This window comes from Bubalus kerabau, chromosome 5, assembly GCF_029407905.1.
Source record: "Bubalus kerabau isolate K-KA32 ecotype Philippines breed swamp buffalo chromosome 5, PCC_UOA_SB_1v2, whole genome shotgun sequence".
Classification (NCBI taxonomy): domain Eukaryota; kingdom Metazoa; phylum Chordata; class Mammalia; order Artiodactyla; family Bovidae; genus Bubalus; species Bubalus kerabau.
This window is the reverse complement of record NC_073628.1, coordinates 100,160,200-100,181,501: the sequence shown is the minus strand read 5'-3', so window position 1 is coordinate 100,181,501 and position 21,302 is coordinate 100,160,200. Positions and strand designations below refer to the sequence as shown.

General features: G+C 39.0%; 1 protein-coding gene across 2 annotated transcripts; it reads right to left on the bottom strand.

Moving 5' to 3' along the window:
• Nucleotides 1–1,548: 1,548 nt before the first annotated feature.
• On the bottom strand, nt 1,549–19,893 carry TNFRSF9 (TNF receptor superfamily member 9). 2 transcript variants are annotated; one of them, XM_055583604.1, is made up of 8 exons: nt 19,832–19,893; nt 18,935–19,113; nt 17,050–17,157; nt 16,316–16,453; nt 15,728–15,794; nt 13,947–14,077; nt 12,671–12,805; nt 1,549–2,280 (listed from the first exon to the last, which is right to left on the bottom strand). In XM_055583604.1, the coding sequence occupies exons 2-8, from the start codon at nt 19,029–19,031 to the stop codon at nt 2,192–2,194; spliced, it is 765 nt and encodes a 254-aa protein (XP_055439579.1). In that variant the 5' UTR covers nt 19,032–19,113; nt 19,832–19,893; the 3' UTR covers nt 1,549–2,191. The 2 variants fall into 2 exon arrangements, with proteins under 2 accessions (XP_055439579.1, XP_055439578.1); XM_055583603.1 differs by having other exon boundaries at nt 2,170–2,280; nt 12,652–12,805.
• Nucleotides 19,894–21,302: the final 1,409 nt, after the last annotated feature.

Below are 21,302 nucleotides of genomic sequence, written 5' to 3'. Positions count from 1 at the left end.
CAAAATAAGAGCATGGTAAGATGCCATCCTAAACTCCCTGGGTTGGCAAAATTAAGACTCTGAAAATACCCGAGGGTGGCAAGGATGAAACGTAAGGGGTGCTCCTACACTGCTGACAGGAGCACAAATTAGAACAACCGCAGTGAAAAGCGGTTCAGCCCTGCAGAAGACGCTTTATTGCTCAGAAATATTTGCTGCCCCTCCCTGTGTGAGGATTATACTTTCCGCCCTGTAGTTACCCATAGTTGGCTGCATGACTTTTTCTTACAGTTAGAATCTAGTCAACTAAATATGAGCAAAGTGACCTGTGTTTCTTTGCCACGAGCAGGTCAGTGTTCCAAGGAGAAGGTGCTCTGGGACTTATACACCTAAATCCCAGAGTGAGATAACATGGGACAGAGTCACAGCCAGCCTGCAGTGGGCATATCATGACAGCCGGAAGTGTACCTCTTTTGTGTGGTTGTGACCCATTAAGACTTTGGAGGTGGGGTCACTTGTTCTTTCTGCGTAATTTAGCACATCCTTACTGATATGGGTACTAGCTCATAAAGTTGAACATTCAAATGCCTTAAAATCCAGAAATTCTTACTATAAGGAAGTTTCCCTAGAGACACTCATCAATGGGAAACATACAAAAGAACATTCATAGCAATGTTTTCCATAATTATTAAAAAAAAAAAACCTGGAAACAACCCAAATGTCCTGTAGTTCAGAGTGGATTTGATAAATAATAGTATATTTGCAAGACTATATAGCAGTCAAAATGAAAGCATTCTAGCTACACAAAATAACATGAGTGAGTCTTATAAATATACTTTCCAGTGGTTAAAGCACAGTAAGTTTCCATATAGCATAATACCATTTTCATAAAGGTCAATAACAAACAAAAGTAAGTAAACTAATTGTGGGGTACATATTTATGTGATAAATGGGTCTGTTAAAGGCAGGAAAATGATAGACAACATTCCTGGGAGAAGTTTCTGGGTTTGGGGTGGGGAGGTAGATAGGAGATGAAGGAGGGAAGGGGCACAAGGATGGATGCTCTGATCCTGACTTTGACCCTATATGTCAGTTATTAAATATTCTAGGCTTTGTGAGCCATGCAGTCTCTGTCACAACTACTCAACTCTGTTGTTGTAATGCAAAGGGCACCTGCGGGTGGCTTGTGTTTTCCAAAAAACCTACTTACAGACTCCAAAATTTGAGTTTCAGCTAATTTTATGTGTCATGAGATAATATTCTTATTTTGATTTGCTTTTAACTATTTATACATGTAAAACCATATGAAGGCACACGGCATCTCAGATTTGGCCCATGGGAGTTTGGCAACTCTTGCTTGGTCGGGTGATGTGTTCGTGGGTCTCCTAGTTTATGTGTATCAAATATTACGGTTTAAGTTTTTTAAGAATATAAAAAAGTAAGTTGTGACTCAGAGGGGAGTAGGACAAAGGCAGAAGATGTGAAGATGGAGAGGACCACAGGATACCCATGGATTCTTTTCAGAACTCTTCATCAAGGTCTGCTTTTTTTCTTTTTTTCCCTTTTTGTTTGTTTTTGACTGCATCACACAGCATGAGGGAATCTTAGCTCCCCAACCAGTGATCAAACCTGTGCCCTCTGCATTGGGAGTATGGAGTCTTGACTGCTACACCACCAGGGAAGTCCCAAGGTCTGCCTTTTTTTTTTTTTTTTTTTTTCATTTTTTTGCTCTTGATCCCAAACTTGGGCCATGACGATGATTGTCATCATTCTTTCTCCCGACAGTGGAGGAGGCCCTTGTTGAGGATGCTTGAACCAATGGAAAATCTGGTCGGGGATATTGTCTGCATCTTACGGCTTATTGACACACTTCATATGAGCACCAGAAAAAAAAATAGAACTGATTTTGATTATCATTTTAGCTGCACCATTGGGTTCCATGATTAAATTTAAAATATACTTCTCTTGGTTTCAAGAAAACTAGCCTGAACCTCTTAAGCAGTATGTACAAAATGCCCCCTTCACCACCAGTTCTGTCCCATTTTTCTGTTCTGTTAAAAGTGGTACATCTTCAAAGACCAATTCACTAGCATTTAGGAAAAGTTTGTTGGGGTAATCCTGGGTGTGATCTGGAATGATGTTTTAGAAAGTACAATAGTGGGATCCTTCATATTTCTCCTGCGATTCTTCTCAAGAGAGTCCCAACACATCTTCACAGTTCACACTCTCCTTCCTCTTCTTCTGGAAATCGGCAGCTGCAGGCATCTTCCTCTTGGGCTGTTTGTACTGGTCTCATAAATGCTAAAAGGTAATTTAAAAGAGTTATCTTTAATTGTCTGTTTTAATCATTTAACATCCATTTTCCATAAATCCCATTTGCAGAATATCTCTAAACAGCAAACATTCTCAGCTTTAGTTTGAACAAACTCATCAGCCAGAGAGGTTATAGCAAATATAAAATTTTTCAGGATTATTTAAAATTTTTTTTCTTTTTACCTAGTACTGTTTTATTGGTCCTGAACAAACTAGTTTCTTTAGTGTCCACAAAAACTAAAAACTGTCTTGAGCATGAGTCATTATAGCATAAAATTAGTCATATGCCACACATGATTGCAGTTTCAATTCAGCAGCACATGTTTTAGTCATGAGGGTTACTTAGATTACACATTAGATGGTTTCTTTTGAATGAAATGCTTATGCTTATGACTCTGAGATGTTAAATATACTCCTACTGCTTCCATCGATTAGTAAGTAAAGAACTGATTTATGCACTCGCTTCCAGATTTTCATTTACATGTTAGTGTAAAGTTATTTGTGCTATTGCTGATTAACTTGCAATTCTAAAATATATATTAAAATTTATATATAGCTAACACACACACACATATATGACTGTGGCCTCACACCCAAGTCCATCAATATATATATATACACATATAAATATATATATATGTTATGTCCGACTCTTTGCAACCCCATGGATTATAGCCTGCCAGGCTCCTCTGTCCATGAGATTTCCCTGGCAAGAATACTGGAGTGGGTTGTCATTTCCTTCTCCAGGAGAACTTCCCAACTCAAGGATTGAAACTATATCTCCTGAATTGGCAGGCAGATTCTTTACCACTGAGCCACAGGGGAAGCCCATATATATAGGTATATCAGTTAAATATATATATATATATATATATATATATATATATATATATATATACTATACATAATATAGTATCAGTTAAAATATATATATATAAATATATATGTAGGTATATTTTTATACCCTGACAAAGCAAAAGGCCCTACCCCAACTTTATATGCTTTTTAACTGTAAAAAAATAATCAAAGCTCAACAAGCACACCATCTCCAAGATCTTTTAAAAATTGGCAAGATACCCAGGATTCCCAATGAGATGTCTTTTTCCTTTTGAAATAGCATCAAAGATTAATTTTTAAATGAAAATTTGATTCTGGAAAGACAGAGTAATCATACTTTCTTCTATTCTTCCTGCTAAGTATTGCTGAAAATGCTGGACCTTTTATATAACAAACATAAGAAGAACCTGAAAGGTGGCAAGAAAGTAGACCAGTTAAGGATCTTGGAACCCAAGGAGCTATGGCCTTAAGTTCCCTGGGTATTCTTTCTGCTTCATATGCCCTGGACTGGGAACTATAAAAGTAGACTAATAAAAGTGGTCCCACACCCAAGCCCACCACTAAGACCCAGTAGAGCACTTAGACTTACACTCTTACCAAGTGCTATCAAGGCTCACTGGCCCATACCTATTAGGGTGGCATCAGAGGAGTCCTAGTGGAGAGTTAGGACTTCATCACCACTCACAGTATCAAGGTCACCCCCAATCCCATCCACTTATTATCAGTGGAAGCCATGTGGGGAGCAGGAACAAAGTCCCTCAACCTAGCCAGAGTCTTATTAGTAGAGGCTTAATGGGGAGCCCAAACCACCACACATGTCTAGCAATAACAAGGATACCATCCTGAGGAGGTCTAGGTGATGTAGATATTAGAGTTATCTGGCAAGGATATTAAAGTAGCCATCAAAAAGATGGATGCTTCAACAAGCAATTGGGAACACACTGGAAACAAATGAAAAATAAATACCAGATCTTAGAAAAGAATCAGGTAGCAATTTTATAACTGAAAAATTACAATAACCAAAACTTAAAATATCAGTGAATGGGTTCAGCACAAGAATAGAGAAGAAGGAAAGGAAAGAATCATTACCACATCTGAACAGAGAGAAAAGACTGGGGAAAAAGTGAACAGAGCTTCAGGGACACGTGGGACTATAGGGGAAAAAAACAACAATAAACTAATATTGATGTCACTGGAGTCCTTGAAGAAGAAGAGAAAGGGAGTAGGGTTGAAAAAGTATTTGAAGAAATAATGGCTGAAAATTTGCCAAATCTAGAAAAAGGCTTAAATCTACAGATTTAGGAAGCTAAGTGAATCCTGAACAGGACTATCCAAGGAAATCCACACCAAGACACATTTCAATTTAAGTTCTGAAAACAAAAAGAAATCTTGAAAGCAGCCAGAGGGAAGTAACACATCACTTAGAGGGGAAGAGCCAAAAACGACAGTGAATTTCTAATGAAAGCCAGAGAAAGAAAACAGAAAACAAAAATAAAATAACATCTTTAGTCCTAACATATAAGTAATTATATTAAATGTACATTTTAAAAATATACCAATCAAAAGATGACAGAAATTAGTAGTGTGACCATTATATGTTATTTATAAGAAATTTATTTCAGATATAAAAATATAGGAAGGTTGAAAGTAAAAGGATGCAAAAAGATATACCATGTATATTATAAATTTTTAAAAAGCAAGGGTGGCTATATTACTATCAGATAAAGTAGACTTCAGAACAAAGAAAACTACCAGAAACAGAGAGGGAGCTTACATAATTAAGAGTCAATTCACCAAGAAAGCATGGCAGTACTAAATATGTATACAACAAGCAACAGAGCTACAAAATAGGTGAAGCAAAACTGATAAAACTGAAAAGAGAAATATACAAATTCACAATTATATTTGAAGAATTAAATGGCATTCTTCCAAGAGTTGATAGAACAACTTGACAGGAAATCAGAAATGATATAGAAGAATTCAGCAACATTATCAATCAACAGGATTAAATTTATATTTATAGTACAGTCTATCCACCTTTTCAAGTGTCTAAAGGAGGACATCAAGGCTGTATATTGTCACTCTGCTTATTTAACTTATATGCAGAGTACATCATGAGAAATGCCAGGCTTGATGAAGCACAAGCCAGAATCAAGATTGCCAGGAATATCAATAACCTCAGATATGCAGATGACACCACCCTTAAGGCAGAAAGCAAAAAGGAACTAAAGAGCCTTTTGAAAAAGGTGAAAGAGGAAAGTGGAAAAGCTGGCTCAAAACTCAACATTCAAAAAACAAAGATCATGGCATCTGGTCCCACCACTTCATGGCAAATAGATGGGGAAACAATGGAAACAGTGACAGACTTTATTTTCTTGGGCTCCAAAATCACTGCAGATGGTGACTGCAGCCATGAAATTAAAAAGATGCTACCTGGGAGAAAAGCTGACATCTAGATGACACATTAAAAAGCAGAGATATTACTTTGCTGACAAAAGTCTGTATAGTCAAGCTATGGTTTTTCCAGAGGTCATTATGGATGTGAGAGTTGGACTATAAAGAAGGCTGAGCACTGAAGAATTGATGCTTTTGAACTGTGATGGTTGGAGAAAACTCTTGAAAGTCCTTTGGACTGCAAGAAGATCAAACCAGTCAATCCTAAAGTCAATCCTAAATGTTCATTGGAAGGACTGATGCTGAAGCTGAAACTCCAATACTTTGGCCACCTGATGCCAAGAACAGACTCATTAGAAAAGACCCTGATGCTGGGAAATATTGAAGGCAGGAGGAGAAGGGGACAACAGAGGATGAGATGGCTGGATGGCATCACCAAGTCAATGGACATGAGTTTGAGCAAGCTCCAGGAGATGGCAAAGAACGGGGAACTTAGAGGGTTGCAGTCCATGGGGTCACAAAGAGTTGGACACAACTGAGTGACTGAACAACAATAATAGAAAAAAGACCAAGACAGACCATGACCTGGACCACGAATCAAACTTCAGCAAATTTAAAAGAAATCACACAGAGGGTGTCCTCTTACTATAATGGAATCAAAATAGACATCAACAACAGAAAGAAAACAAAAAAATCACCAAATACTAGGAAACTAAAAACCACACTATTAAATAATCAAGAGAAACACACAAAAATACACTGAACTGAAAGAAAATGGAAAACAACATATCAAAATGTGTGGACACAGCTAATTTAGTACTGAGGATACTTATAATAGGAAGTTCTTATAAGAGGAAGTTCTTATAATAGAAAGAGGAAAACTCTCAAACCAATAACATAACTACCATCTAAATAGAAAAAGAACAAAATAAATCCAAGGCAAGCAGAAAAAAGGAGATAATAAAGGTAAAAGCAGAAATTGGTGAAATTGAAAATAGAACGACAAAGAAAATCAATGAAACAAAGAGATGGTTCTTTGAAAAGATCAATAAAATTGAGAAATCTCTACCAAAACGTATTCAGAAAAAAGGAGAATGGCACACATTACCAGTATCAGTAGGTAATATCACTACCGACCTGTATACAACAAAAGGATATAAGGGAGTAGTATAAGTAACTTAAGCACATAAATTTGACAACTTCGATGAAACGGACCAAGTCCTCAAAAAACATAAACTATCATAATTCACTCAATATGAATTAAATAACTTCAGTGGCCTATTAAGGAAATTGAATTTGTAATTAAGAAGCCTCAAAAAGAAAGCTCCATGTTCAGATAGCTTCACTAGACAAAGCTATTTAATGAAGAACTGACACCAGTTCTACACAACCTCTTCCAGAAAACAGAATAAGTTGGGAATAAGCCCCAACTTATTTGAGGAAGTCAATATTACCTTGATACCAAAATCAGACAAAGACAGTACAAGAAAAGAAAACCACAGGGCAATATTCTTCATGAATATGGCTGCAAAATTCTTAACAAAATATTAATGAAGAGAATTCAGACATATATAAAATAATTATATACTATAACTAAGTGGACTTTAATCCAGGGATGTAAGGTTAGTTTGAAATTCAAAAATCAGTCCATAGAATTCACCATCTCAATAGGCTAAAGAAAAATCACATAATCAAATCAATTGATACCAAAAAAGCACCTGTCAAAATTTAGCACTAATTCATGATTTAAAAAAAATCTTCAGAGCACTTTCTCAACTTAATAAAGAATATCTACTAAAAATCTGTAACTCACATCATACTTTATGAAAGACGAAATACTTTTGCCCTGAGAGTTTTTTTTTTGTTTTTTTTTTTTTTTTGCAGGCAATGATATCCACTTTGACCACTATGACTCAACATAGTCCTGGACATTCTAATTAGCACAATAAGGCAAGAAAAGAAATAAAAGCCATATAGATTGGAAATGAAAAAACACAAAACTTTTTTTTTTTTGTAGATGACACTATGATCTACGTAAAAAATCCCAAGAAATCTACAAAATACCCTAGAACTAGTAAGCAAGTTCAGCAAAATCACAGGACAAACCTCCAAGTACAAAAAAACCAACTGTATTTCTATACACTAGCAATGAACATGTCAAAAAACAAAATTTAAGATAAAATATCATTTGCAATTGTAAAATTTAAATATTAAGGCCCAAATTTAAAAAACATGTGCAGGACTTGTATGCTGAAAACTACAAAGCACTGATGAAAGTAATCAAAGCAAATATACATAAATGGAGAGACACACTGTGTTCATGGATTGGAATAGTTAACATAGGAAAGATCTCAATTCTTCCTGAACTGATGTACAGATTTAACACAATTGCTATCAGAATCCCAGCTGACTTTTTGTAGATAGAGATATGATTATCCTAAAATTATCTTCATGAACTAGAATAGCTAAAACAATCTTGAAAGAGAAGAATAATGTGTGAGGACTCATTCTACCCTATACTTAATTTCAAGACTTTTCACAGCTACAGTAACCAAGACTGTGTGGCGTTGGCAGAAGGAAAAACACACAGGCCAATGGAAGAGAAGAGAGAAACCAGAAATAGTCCTCACACAAGCACAGCCAACTGAGTTTTTGCAAAAATGCAATATTAATTCAATGGAAGCAGAATAATCTTTTCAATAAATGATGCTGAAACCATTGGCCACCCATAGGCAAAAATAATAATAATTTAAAAATATTGACCTGAAACTCTCACACCTTATATAGAACTTAACTAAAAATGAAACGTATATTTAAATGCAAAACATTTAGCATATGACATAGGAGAAAGTCTAAATCTTTGAGATCTAGGACTTAATAAAGAGTTCTTAGATGTAGTCCCATAAATTTAAAAAGTGGCCAGTTGGACTTCATCAAAATTAAAAAGTTTTTCTCTGCAGAAGATCATGTGAAGAGGATGAAAAGGCAAGTGACAGACTGGAGAATATATTTACAAACCTCATATCTGATAAAAGACTCATATCTTGGAACTTTAAAAAATAGCTCAAATGTCAAAAGATAGGCAATCTAATTAGAAAATGGGTAAAAGACATGAAGGAACATTTCAGTGAAGAAGACTGATAGATGGAAAATAAGTGCATGAAAAATGTTCAGCCTTTAGGGAAAGGCAAATTAAGCCCACATTGAGATATTAGTGCATATCTATTCAAACAACTGAAATTAAAAATTGCAACAATACAAAATGCTGACAAAGATGAGGAAAAACTGGATCTCTCACACCTTGCTGGTGGAATGTTAAATGATACAACTCCTGTGGAAAAGTGTTTAGCAGTTTCTTTAAAGAATGAACACATACTTATCATATGACCCAGTAATTGCACTCCTGGGCATTTATCTTCAAGATATGTATGCTTATGTCCACACAAGTCCTGTACATGATTATTCATAACAGCGCTAATGTAATAGTCATGGAATAGTTCTGCATTTTGATTGTGCTGCTGGTTTCACCAGTCTACACGTGTGATAAAATGACATACACTAAACCCAGGTGGCTCATGGTAAAGAATTCACCTGCCAGCAGGAGATGCAGGAGATGTGGGTTCGATCCCTGGGTCAGGAAGATCCCCTGGAGGAAAAAATGGCAACCCTCTCCAGTATTCTTGCTGAGAGAATCCCATGGTTAGAGGAGCCCGGTGGGCTTCAGTCCCTGGGAGTCACAAAGAGACACAGCCGAGCAACTGAGCGTACACATACACAAAAAATAAGCACACACAGTGTACCAGTCAGCTGCCTGGTTTTCACATTATGTGCTGTGTGCTGTGCTGTCCTTAGTCACTCGGTCATGTCCAACTCTGCGACACTATGGACTCTAACCTGCCAGGCTCCTCTGTCCATGGGGATTCTCCAGGCAAGAATACTGGACTGGGTTGCCATGTCCCCTTCCAGGGGATCTTGCCAACCAAGGGATTGAACTCAGGTCTCCCGTATTGCAGGCGGATTCTTTACCATCTGAGCCAGCAGGGAAGCCCAAGAATACTGGAGTGGGTATCCTATCCCTTCTCTAGGGGATCTCTAGGGTCTCCAGCATTGCAGGAGGATTCTTTACCAGCTGAGCTACCAGATAGTTAAATATGATGTAACCCCATGAATGGCACATACGACTTTTCTGTACTGTCTTTACAACTTCCTGTGAATCTCTATTTCAAAATTGAAAGTTTTAAAAAATAACCTAAAATTTTTTTAAATGGATGACAGTTTCATTGAAACTCCCTAATTACTCATAAATACTTTTGAAAACCATTTTATAAAGACCTTTATTGCAGTTTGGGGTAAAGCTGGGACGGATAGTTGTTTAAATCAGAAGTTTCGGTGAGAATTTAAAAGTTTAAATCAGAGGTTAAGACCTCAAAAAGAGAATCAAAGAACAAACCACAGGATCGGAAAATATATTTGCTGCCCATAAACAGTAGACTAAAAAAATCCTATAGATTAGTAAGAAAAGGACAAACAACCCAATGGGAAAAGGCTCAAAAGATCAGATGATTTGCAGGAGAGGAAATCCTAGTGACCAAACATAACATGAAAAGATGTTCAATCTCACCGGTAATCAGGGAAATGCAAATTAAAACCACGAGACACTACTACACACCCGTCAGACAGATAAAAATTAAGAAGTCTGATAATGCTAAGTGTTAGCAGGGACTGGCGCAAAAGAAATCTCATACGCTGCTAATTGGACTCCTATCACTCTCAAAAAGTTTTATAAGTTTTATATATGAGTTTGAACAAGTTGGTGATAGACAGGGAAGCCTGGTGTGCTGCAGTCCATGGGGTCGCAAAGAGTTGGACATGACTGAGCAACTGAACTGAAGGACCAAGATACATATTCCAGCACCTTTATTGCTAGGTTTAAAAAAAGGAAAGAAAGAAACGTACTTATGTACACTGAGATACATAGACAAAAATATCCAAATATTATTCTCTGTAAGAGCCCCAAATTGGAAACAACCCAATTGTCCAGGAATATTAGAATGGATAAACAAACTGTGATACAGTCCTTCAATAGAAGAACATTTAACAATGGAAATCAACTCAAGATAAATGCCACACATGGATGAATCATAAAGATACAATGTTGAGTGAAAGGGGGAAGGAAAATATAGAACAGATAGAGTGTGATTCCACTGGTCTGAACTTCACAAGCAGCCAAATTAAACCATGTTCTTGGGTAGCAAAACTATAAATAAGAGCAAGGAAGTGAACACCGTAAGAATCTAGATGTGGTTAGCACTAGCAGAGAGAGGGTTTTTAATCTGGAAGGAACACAAGAAGGGCTTCCGGGGAGCAGAGTGTGTTCTATTTCTTGACATGAGTAGGGTTACACAGGTGTTCATTTTACAGTTTGTTAAACAGAGGAGCCTGCCAGGTTGCAGTCCATAGGATTGCACAAAGTCTGACACAGTTGAAGCAACTTAGCTCAAATACATGCAAACTTTACATGCATGCATTTTTTTCTGTGTATTTCAAAATGTTGAAAAGATTTTGTATTGTTTCTGAAAAGAACCTTTATACAAATCAGTGTATTGCATCTTTAGATAAGACTTTACTAGTTCTTTCCCTCCTACATTTAAAAAAATATTTATACATATTTTTGACATTTTCTTGAGACAATGCAGGACTTTATGTCATTATTACTGATATTTTGTCTCCAGGGTCTTTGCCTTTTTTAAGAAAAAAAATTATTCTTAATTGGAGAATAATTGTTTTATTTGTGTCTGTTCTATTAAGTGGATGAACCTTGAGCCTGTTATACAGAGTGAAGTAAGTCAGAAAGAGAAAAACAAATACTATATACTAACACTTATGCATTGCATATGTGAGTGCTTAGCTGCTCAGTCTGTCCAACTCTTTGCGACCCTGGACTGTACCTGCCAGGCTCCTCTGTCCATGGAATTTTCCAGGCAAGAATACTGAAGTGGGTTGTCATTTCCTACTCCAAACATATACATTATCCTATGTAAAACAGATAGCTAGTGGAAAGTTGCTTGTAACACAAGGAACCTGAGAGAAAAAGGAGGGAGTGGGGAGTGGGAGGGAGGTTCAAGAGGGAGGAGACATGTTATACCTATGGCTGATTCATGTTTTTGTATAGCAGAAACCGATGCAAGACTATAAAGCAATTATCCTCCTATATTTTTAGCAACTTACAAGTAGACACTCTCTAATCATATTATGATGGCCTGGGCTACATTACAGAGCTCTCAGAGTGACCCTCTTGTATATGAATTCCTCTTAGTAAGTCTTTCCTGTTATCTAAGGTTCTGTCCTCCACAAAATCAAAAATGCAGATTGCCTCCATCTATATGCCTTTTGGAATAAATATTAATAGCTTTCGTTTAGTGAATATTGACTCTGTGCTAGACACTTGCTGAGTTCCTTATAGAAATAGTATCTTGTGTAGTGAGTGGAATCCATCATTGAAATTCTCATTTAATCCAGATCAGTGTCCTAATAACTGATCCCATTAAAACCACTTCAAACTCCCTTTTAGTTCTCTAGGCCCTCTTCTAGCTGTGGGTCTAGCTCAGGTCAAGGTCATTTATCAGCCAGAGAAGTCATGCTAGATGGGGCAATGTTATTTTTGATTCCTCTTTTCAGTGTCCTGTATTCACTATTGAGTGGACACACACACACACACACACACACACACACACACACACACACAGTTGTCCAAGGCTGCAGCATACTTAAAGTGGTAATTTTTCCAGAACCTCTGGGCTATGTTCTGCCATCACTGAGCTTTCTCCACCTCAGCCATGGACCTTTGCGGCTGGGTCTCTCTTTGTTGTGGGGCTGCCTTGTGCATATAGGATTTTAGCAGCATTGCTGACCTCCGCTCACTAGATACCAGAGCACAGCACCCCCTCCACCACCTCTTAGACTCTGACCATCAAACCTGTCTCCTGACACTGCTGAGTGTCCCCTTGGGACCAAATTGTCCCGCTTGATAACCACTGTGCTATACTAACCTAACTTCTGTAATTTAAAAAAAAATCATCTTTTTCTTTCTACTGCAAAACATCTAGCCTCAGAAAGCTGATATCTCACACTTTTATATTCATCTTACGTTGTTTGAATATATACAGGAGCTTCTTTCTGCCCTGTTTAATCACAGAGAAACGGAGAACCATGAAGGACGCCAGGCACAGCATGGCAGCTGATGTCAGGGCAAGGAAGAAGATGATGATCTGGGAGGTGAGACCTGTAGAAAAAGACCAAAAGGAGAAATATCATCTGACATCCCTCATCTGTGGAATCTAAAAGAGACGATACAAATGGACTTACTTACAAAACAGAAAAAGACTCACAGACTTAGATAACGAACTTATGGTTGTGGGGAGAATGGGAGGAAGGGATAGTTAGGGAATTGGGGAAGGTTATGTACGTACTGCTATAAGTCCTACTACATAGCACATGGAAATCTACTCAATGTTATGTGGCAGCCTGGATGGGAGGTGGGTGTGGAGGAGAATGGATACATGTATATATGTACGGCTAAGTCCCTTAAATGTTCACCTGAAACTACCACAACACTGTTAATTGGCTATTAACAAAATAGCCAATACAAAATAAAAAGTTTAAAGCTTGCAAAACAAAAAAGAGCAAAAGGAAAACTGAGGCAAAAATATAATTTTCCAAATATGCTGATGTAAACTTGCATTTTTAAACTCTTCACCATGAGAAGAGGTGCTTCAGGCATCTCCCACCAGCTCTTTTAGTAAATTTGCCTGCTTGCTTGTTAAGAAAACTTTAAAAAACAAAACAAAAAACCTTAATAATGTTGTTCCTTTGTTGTTGATTTTTAGTGACTAAGTCATGTCCAACTCTTTTTCGACCCCATGGACTGTAGTCCACCAGGCTCCTCTGTCCATGGACGTCTCCAGGCAAGAATACTAGAGTGGGTTGCCATTTCCTTCTCCAGGGGATCTTCCCGGCCCAGGGATTGAACCCACATTTCCTGCATTGGCAGGTGGATTCTTTACCACTGAGCCACCAGGGAAGCCCAGTAATTTTCTAGAGACCCACAAAATTAACTGGTTTGGCCTTCTAGGATATAGGAAACATGGGACTCTATCACCATCGTTATTTGGCAAGATCAAAGGGGTTAGTGTCTATTTGGATCCAATCTCACCTTGCTCTGCTCATTAATATATGTAACCCAGACTAAATAATCAACACTGATGAAAGAGATGGGTCTCTTGAAGCCAGGGTAAGAGAAAGAAGGTGTGTCGGAGGTGCCTGCTATAGATTGACATGCAAGACATCAGGACATTGGGGTGATTTAGATGCCAACCAGAATGGCCATGATACATTCACTTATTTAACAGCAACAAACCAGCTACCTGACTCTCTCCCAGGGGCAGGCACGATGGTGGAGGATGTATCTGGAGAGAAGTCAGATGATGGTGGTCCACACACTACGTCACTTTCCTTCGTCCCGTTTACAAGGACAGCCTTTCCATTCAAAGAACAGCTTAGAGAGTCCAATGAAAAGAGTTCAAATAATTAATCCAGGTACAGATCATTCTAATTTTAAAAGACTGACATTTTCTACTTGATTGAGCAGTTCTAGTGACAAGGGTATGTGGATCTGGGTTTATAGGCAAAGCAAGGATATTTTGAAAAACTTCACTGAACATCGGGCTTCCTCCAGTGTTCACTTGGCTTTCACGGCTCTCCACAATCCATCTCACGCTACCTGCCTAACTGGCTTCTTCTTCCTTCCCAGTCTGGAGAACCCTGGCCCATGATAGCCTACATCAGGCTGTTGCCTGGTTAGTCTGTCACCTCCACCTTCTTAAGTGTATTTGAGCATCTCTGGCACACAGAAAGGACAGACAGCTTAGCATAGGGTTGTAGTAGTAGTGTGTGTGCTAGTTGCTCAGTCGTGTCCGACTCTTTGCGACCCCATGGACTGTAGCCAGCCAGGCTCCTCTGTCCATGGGATTTCCCAGGCAAGAATACTGGAGTGGGTAGCCATTCCCTTCTTGAAGGGATCTTCCTAACCCAGGGATCGAACCCTGGGTCTCCTTCATAGGGTTAGGATCTCCTAACCTCATTATGTGTTGGCATATGACAGATCAGAGAATCTGCCTACAATGCAAGAGACCCAGGTTCAACCCCTGGGTTGTGAAGATCCCCTGGAGGAGGGCATGGCAACCCACTCCAGTATTCTTGCCTGGAGAATCCCCATGAATAGATGACCCAGTGGGCTACAGCCTATGGGATCACAAAGAGTCGGGCATGACTGAACAAGTAAGCACATGATTGTGGTCATCATCACCATCATCATCATTGTCCTGTGTCTCTCCCCTGTCCTTTACCTAAGATGAACCACCCATTCCCCAAAGCCAGCTCAGTCCCACTTTCCACACAGAGTCACTTCACTGCTCAGAACTATTTGTGTCGAAAGACAAAAAACAAAAATAAAAAACAAAACTTTCTAATGTGCTATGAATCAATACTTTTGTAAAACACAATAAGAATGTAAATGTAAAATAATAATAAAAATGATCTTGTAAGAAAATACAATGCAAAAAGAACAAAGGCATACAAAACACACTGTTGGCTGTTTGACTGCCTGGGATGGTCTTATTTGCCCAAGTCTATGTTAATCATTCTGAGGAAAGGAAACATACTTTACCCTCTTCTATATCATTATCAGTGCTGGCACGAGCACTTGAAGATGGACTGGTCAATAAGGAAATGTTAGAGGCAGCAAAGAGATTAGAGGGAGACAGAAGAACCCTTGGGGCAGACAGTAACTAAGTTCCACTGCAAATCTGACTTAGCTGTTCTGGGCATTACTCTTGGAGAAAATGCCCATTTTGGCAAACCAGTCACAATGACCTCATACCATTCCCATGCTGCCTATTTGCACAGTTACTCAATATTTACATTTGACAGGTTTAAAAAAGCATCAGTGAGTGAGAGGGAAGTTCAAGAGGGAGGGAACATATGCATACCTATGGCTGAATCATGTTGATGCATGGCAGAAAACAACAGAACGTTGTAAAGCAATTATCCTCCAATTAAAATAATTAATTAACTAAAAATTTTAAAAGCATCAGTTGGAAAAGTTAACCCAACACTTTACTTTTAAGCAAAAAGAAATGATACATACTCTGTCCAAGGTCGACAGATGCCATGTTCCCGATCATTAAAAGTCCCAAAAGAGCAGTCTTTACAACCTTTTATAAAAATTAAAGGAATAATAAAAGGAAGCATTTTTATCATTTTAAACTTTCCCTGAGATGAACATGATCTCATAACAATAAAGTCATTAATTTAATATGATCTGTGCTGATTATTCAACAATTCTTCCTGAATTTCATTAGTGATAAACAATTCTTCTTGAGCAGTATGCGATAAATATAATCCTGTAATAAAGTTATTAGCTTAATACAATCTACACAGATTGTTCAACAGTTTTTCTTGAAATGAAACCCTAATGTGACTAAAGGTTTTATTCTAATTATATGTATGGTATTGTATATGCATGAAAAAGCATGGTTCTGGTGAAAAATGTTGTCATCTCAAATTAGTTTCATTGACCTAAAAGTAATTTTGCAAATATCAGATATGTGACTCCATGGTTCATTATTTATTACTTAAAGGTTCTACAAATCTGTTTTATAATCAAAGGACCATGAACTAAGCGAATGATGTTAAGTCTAGATAACAAATTTGCACCCTACAAGAGGAAACTTACCCTCATTTGTTAATTCTTGACCTTGTTTACAGTCCTTTTCACACATGGAACATCCTGCCCCTTCGCAGTGGAATCCCGGAATGCATTCACACTCTGCATTGCTGGTGGAGGAACACGGCTTCTTGATCCTGAAAATACCTACAAAGTCCATCAGGGTTACACCGACCCTTGATCTCCAAAAGCAGGAAGCAAATTCATGTTCTGCAATACAAACTATGCTCGTTCTACTTATAACGTTCCTTAATGAGCTCAGGGGCTTTCCTGGTGGCTCAGCGGTGAAGAATCGTCCTGCAATGCAGGAGACTCAGGTTCAATCCCTGGGTTGGGAAGATCCCTTGGAAAAGGAAATGGCAACCCACTCCAGTATTCTTGTCTGGGAAATCTCATGGACAGAGGAACCTGGTGGGCTACAGTTTATGGGTCAGATAAGAGTTAGTCTCGACTTAGCGACTGAACAATGACCTCAGAGTACAAAGCTTATAACTAAAGAAGACATTTTACATTCTGCTATTAAAAAAATTCTCTCTTGTCCAATGAATGTTTCCTCTAATATTTAAAATGCTCAATCCACCAGTGTTGGCTCTTACAGTAAATTATTTTACTGGACCCTGCCTATTGGCAGAGGAATCAGTCGACCTGACACTTCAGACTTTCAAGCAAGATCAGTACACTAGGGAATAAAAACTTGTCTTCCCAACACATATCGGCATAAAGACTACATTTTTTAATCATACCTTCACACTTTCTGCATATGTCACAGGACTTCTGTCCACTTGTGCTGGAGAAACTGTTTAAAGGACAAGAAATGCAAAGCTCTGGACTGCTTTTCCCACAGAAAGTACCTAAAAAGGGAAGATAAGAGCTGTTCACATTTTTCAATGGACAGTCATCACCTGAAGTATTATGAGGTTCACAAGAAAACCAGAATATGAAATAAAGATTCGATTTCTAGGTAACATAGCAACACACTTTATTTGTTGATCGACTGTTTTAAATTATCCATTTAGAGCTTCCCTGGTGGCTCAGTGATAAAGAATCCACCTTCCAATGCAGGAGATATGGGTATGATCCCTGATCTGGGAAGATCCCACACGCCTGGGAGCAACTAAGCCTGTGAGTCACAACTATTGAGCCTGTGCTCTAGAGCCCAATGAGCCACAACTATTGAAACCAAGTACCCTAGAGCTCATGCTCTGCAAAAAGAGAAGCCATCACAATGAGACTATGTACCGCAACTCGAGAGTAGACCCTGCTTGTCACAACTAGAGAAAAGCCCACACAGCAATGAAGACACATACAGCCAAAGAAAACCCCAAAACATCCATTTGCAAGGTTGCCCTAAGTGTAATCATAGAATTAAAAACAGTGAAGTATAGATAGAGCAACAAAAAAATCAACAGAAAAACAGTTTTTTTAATCTATTGAATAAAACAGAGTTTCTCTTGATTGATCTGGGAGACCAGTATGAGTGGATTAAGGGGGAGATCAATGTCCTTTATTGGCACACTAACATTTAAATGTGTCGGCCTTTTCCCTCTGAGAAGGCAATGGCGACCCACTCCAGTACTCTTGCCTGGAAAATCCCATGGACGGAGGAGCCTGGTAGGCTGCAGTCCATGGGGTCGCTGAGTCTGACACGACTGAGCAACTTCACTTTCACTTTTCACTTTCATGCACTGGAGAAGGAAATGGCAACCCACTCCAGTGTTCTTGCCTGGAGAATCCCAGGGATGGGGAAGCCTGATGGGCTGCCGTCTATAGGGTCGCACAGAGTTGGACATGACTGAAGCGACTCAGCAGCAGCAGCAGCAGCCTTTTCTCACTCTGTTAAGCCACTTGCTTAGTCCTTGTTGCACTCCCAGTCTGAATACTTGTCCTCATACACCAAGCTATTTGTTGAGGTCTTTTCCTGTACTGTGCACTGATCTAAGCCCATCATACAGTCCTTCCAGCAATCAATCCTATGATAGGTGCTCATATCACCCCTACATGACAAAGCTGAGACACAAGAGATTAAGTGAGAAGGCTATGTTCACACAGCTAAGATGCAGCATCCAAGAAATATTTGTAAATGAATGAATAAAAGATATTAATGGAGGGGCGGGATAAATTAGGAGTATGGAATTAATAGATACACTGCAATATGTATATGTTGCAAAGATCCCCTGGAGGAGGGCATGTCAACCTACTCCAGTATTCTTGCCTAGAGAATCCCATGGACAGAGGAGCCTGGTGGGCTACAGTCCATGGGGTCACAAATAGTTGGACACGACTGAAGCAACTTAGCATGCACAAGCACAGACATGTGTGTGTGTGTGTGTGTGTGTGTGTGTGTGTGTGTGTGAATCATGGAAGATTCCCTGGAGAAGGGAATAGCTACCCACTCCTTATTCTTGCCTAGAGAATTTCATGGACAGAGGAGCCTGGCGGACTACAGTCTATGAGGTAGAATCAGACACGACTGAGCAGCTAACACACTGAAACTAATGCAATATTATAAATCAACTATAGTTTAATTTTTTTAAAGGATCATTAAAACAGAGCTAATTAGCTCTGACTACCAGACTAACCAAACCATGTTTGCAACAGATCAAGCACACGTGATAATTTGGTTCTTACCTGCTGAACAGTTACAGAAATCCTGCAATGATCGTGTCCTCTCAAGATTCATGACCAATAGCACAGTGGCTACTATGTTGTAATAGCCATTTCCCATGATGAAATCTTGCAGAGATTTATTAGCCAAGCAGAGTCCAACAGAATTTTAATCAAAGTAGCTGGTTTCACAAATACCCACTCTATAGAAAGTAAAAAGTTTCAAGGATGAGGCGGTTTCTCCTTTCATAATTATCAACAGTTCACCTATTTATTACCTGTGCATTTCTACAAGATCACAACTCAGGGGTTCTCAAGAGCAATTAATGATGGAATACCACAGAAAAGGTAGTGAATTCATAGAAACTTCTATGATAAGACCTGCATGATTAAACACACAGCTTTGTGCAGATTTGCCAAAGTCTATGAGTGCAGTTTCCAACATGCTTTGCCAAAATGCAGAAATAACAATAGCAAGAACTTTTGGGGACTTTCATAGATATTCAGCATTAGCATCTAGATTTCAACAATGGCAGTGGCCTACTGTCACTGAAATAACAATCCTTAAAAAGAGAATCTGACAGTTCAGCTCCATGAGCAGACACCTCATTATTAAAATTCCTCCTTTGTCCAAACAGTGTGTGGAATTACAACACCTAATTGCTAAAATGTTGAACTCACTATCACACTTTCTTAATAGTTATGTATTTGTTCATTTTGAGATTTGAAGTCATAAAACTAGAGTCCAGCAATCTCTAGAGGCCAGGTTCCTGGTCTTTATTTAATGGGCTGTGGAGTGAAAGTCATTAGAAATCAGAAGGGAAGAAAGTCTAGAAACATACAAAGGGAACAAAGTTCCCATCCTCATCCCTACTCGGTTCCTCCTCTCCTCCCCCAACCATCTGCCCCAAATGGACAAACCTGGAGATTCCAGGGCTGCTGAAGAAATTTGCTTCTCCTTGATCTTCAGAGCAGTGAGATCTGCAGCTGAGAAGAGCTGCAGGTCAAAGAGGGGAGTTTGGTGACTCAGTGGAGGGGCGTGGCCTCGTGGGAAATCCCCAGAGACAGCTCTCTGATGTATAATAGCTCACTTGGTATTTGGTGACCTTAAAGTCTCCTAGAGTGTCTGTCCCGACTTGATAACGCAATTCAAACTAAAAGCAGCCCCCTACTGTTAGGGCATTTTTGTTTGTTTGTTTCAGATGACTTTGGCAAACTCATTTTTGTCACTTGATAGCAGTTCTCCTTGCCAAAGTTTTTAAGGCATCCTCAATGTATTTGAAGCCCTCAACGGGCTTCTCTTGTAGCTCAGTTGGTAAAGAACATGCCAATGTAGGAGACCCAGGTTCGATTCCTGGTTTGGGAAGATCCCCTGGAGAAGGAAATAGCAACCCACTCCAGTATTCTTGCCTGAAGAATCCCATGGACAGAGGAGCCTGGCCGGCTATAGTCCATGGGGTTGCAAGAGTCGGACATGACTTAGCAGGTAAACCACCACCAACATATTTGAGATTTGAGGGCAGAAACACACTTCTAAAGAAAGATCAGCACTCCTGTCAACTACTACCCCTTAACCCTATAATAACAGGGTTAATCACTATAGTACTAGTGATGCTATAGCTATAATTTATTTACTGCAGCTGATAATCCAGGCATCAGAGAAGTAACTAAGCTGCAAATGATCCCTAAGAGTTGATATGAGGAGGAGGAGGAGGAGGGCATTATGCAAAAGAACATTGGAGCTATGAGTCTGGCCAAATTATCAGCAGGTCGAACCAAGGACAATTCGACTCCCTTTTGACTGCTGCATGGGTGAGATGGAAGAAGGAGAAAGAAATGGAGGGGAACTGGAGACAAAGGAAACAGAATTTATGTGGCTGGTGACTTCATTGGGTGAAGCTGTGATCTATGAGGATTTTTGTTGTTATTGTTGTTTGGTCGATAAGTCATATCTGACTCTTTGTGACCCCATGGACTGTAGCCTGCCAGGCTCCTTTGTCCATGGAGTTTTCCAGGCAAGAATACTGGAGTGGGTTACCATTCTCTTCTCCAGGGGATCATCTTGACCCAGGAATCAAACCCACTTTTCCCACCCTGACAGGCGGATTCTTCACCACTGAGTCACCTGGGAAGCCTGTGAAGGATTTTATAAAATCGTTATTTCAAATTAAAAAAAAAAAAAAGAATAAGAGGATCAGGAGAGGAGGAGGAGCAGGAAGAGGAGGAGGATGCTTTCAAAATGCTAAAACACTGAGACAAGCTAGCAGCCCTCAGGAAGACAAGTAAGGGAACTAAGAGGAAGAGTGATTTCCAGTAAGACAGATGTTTTTCTATCAGATCCAAACAGTTTCCATCCCTAGGTCAAGAAGATCCCCTGGAGGAGGAAATGGCA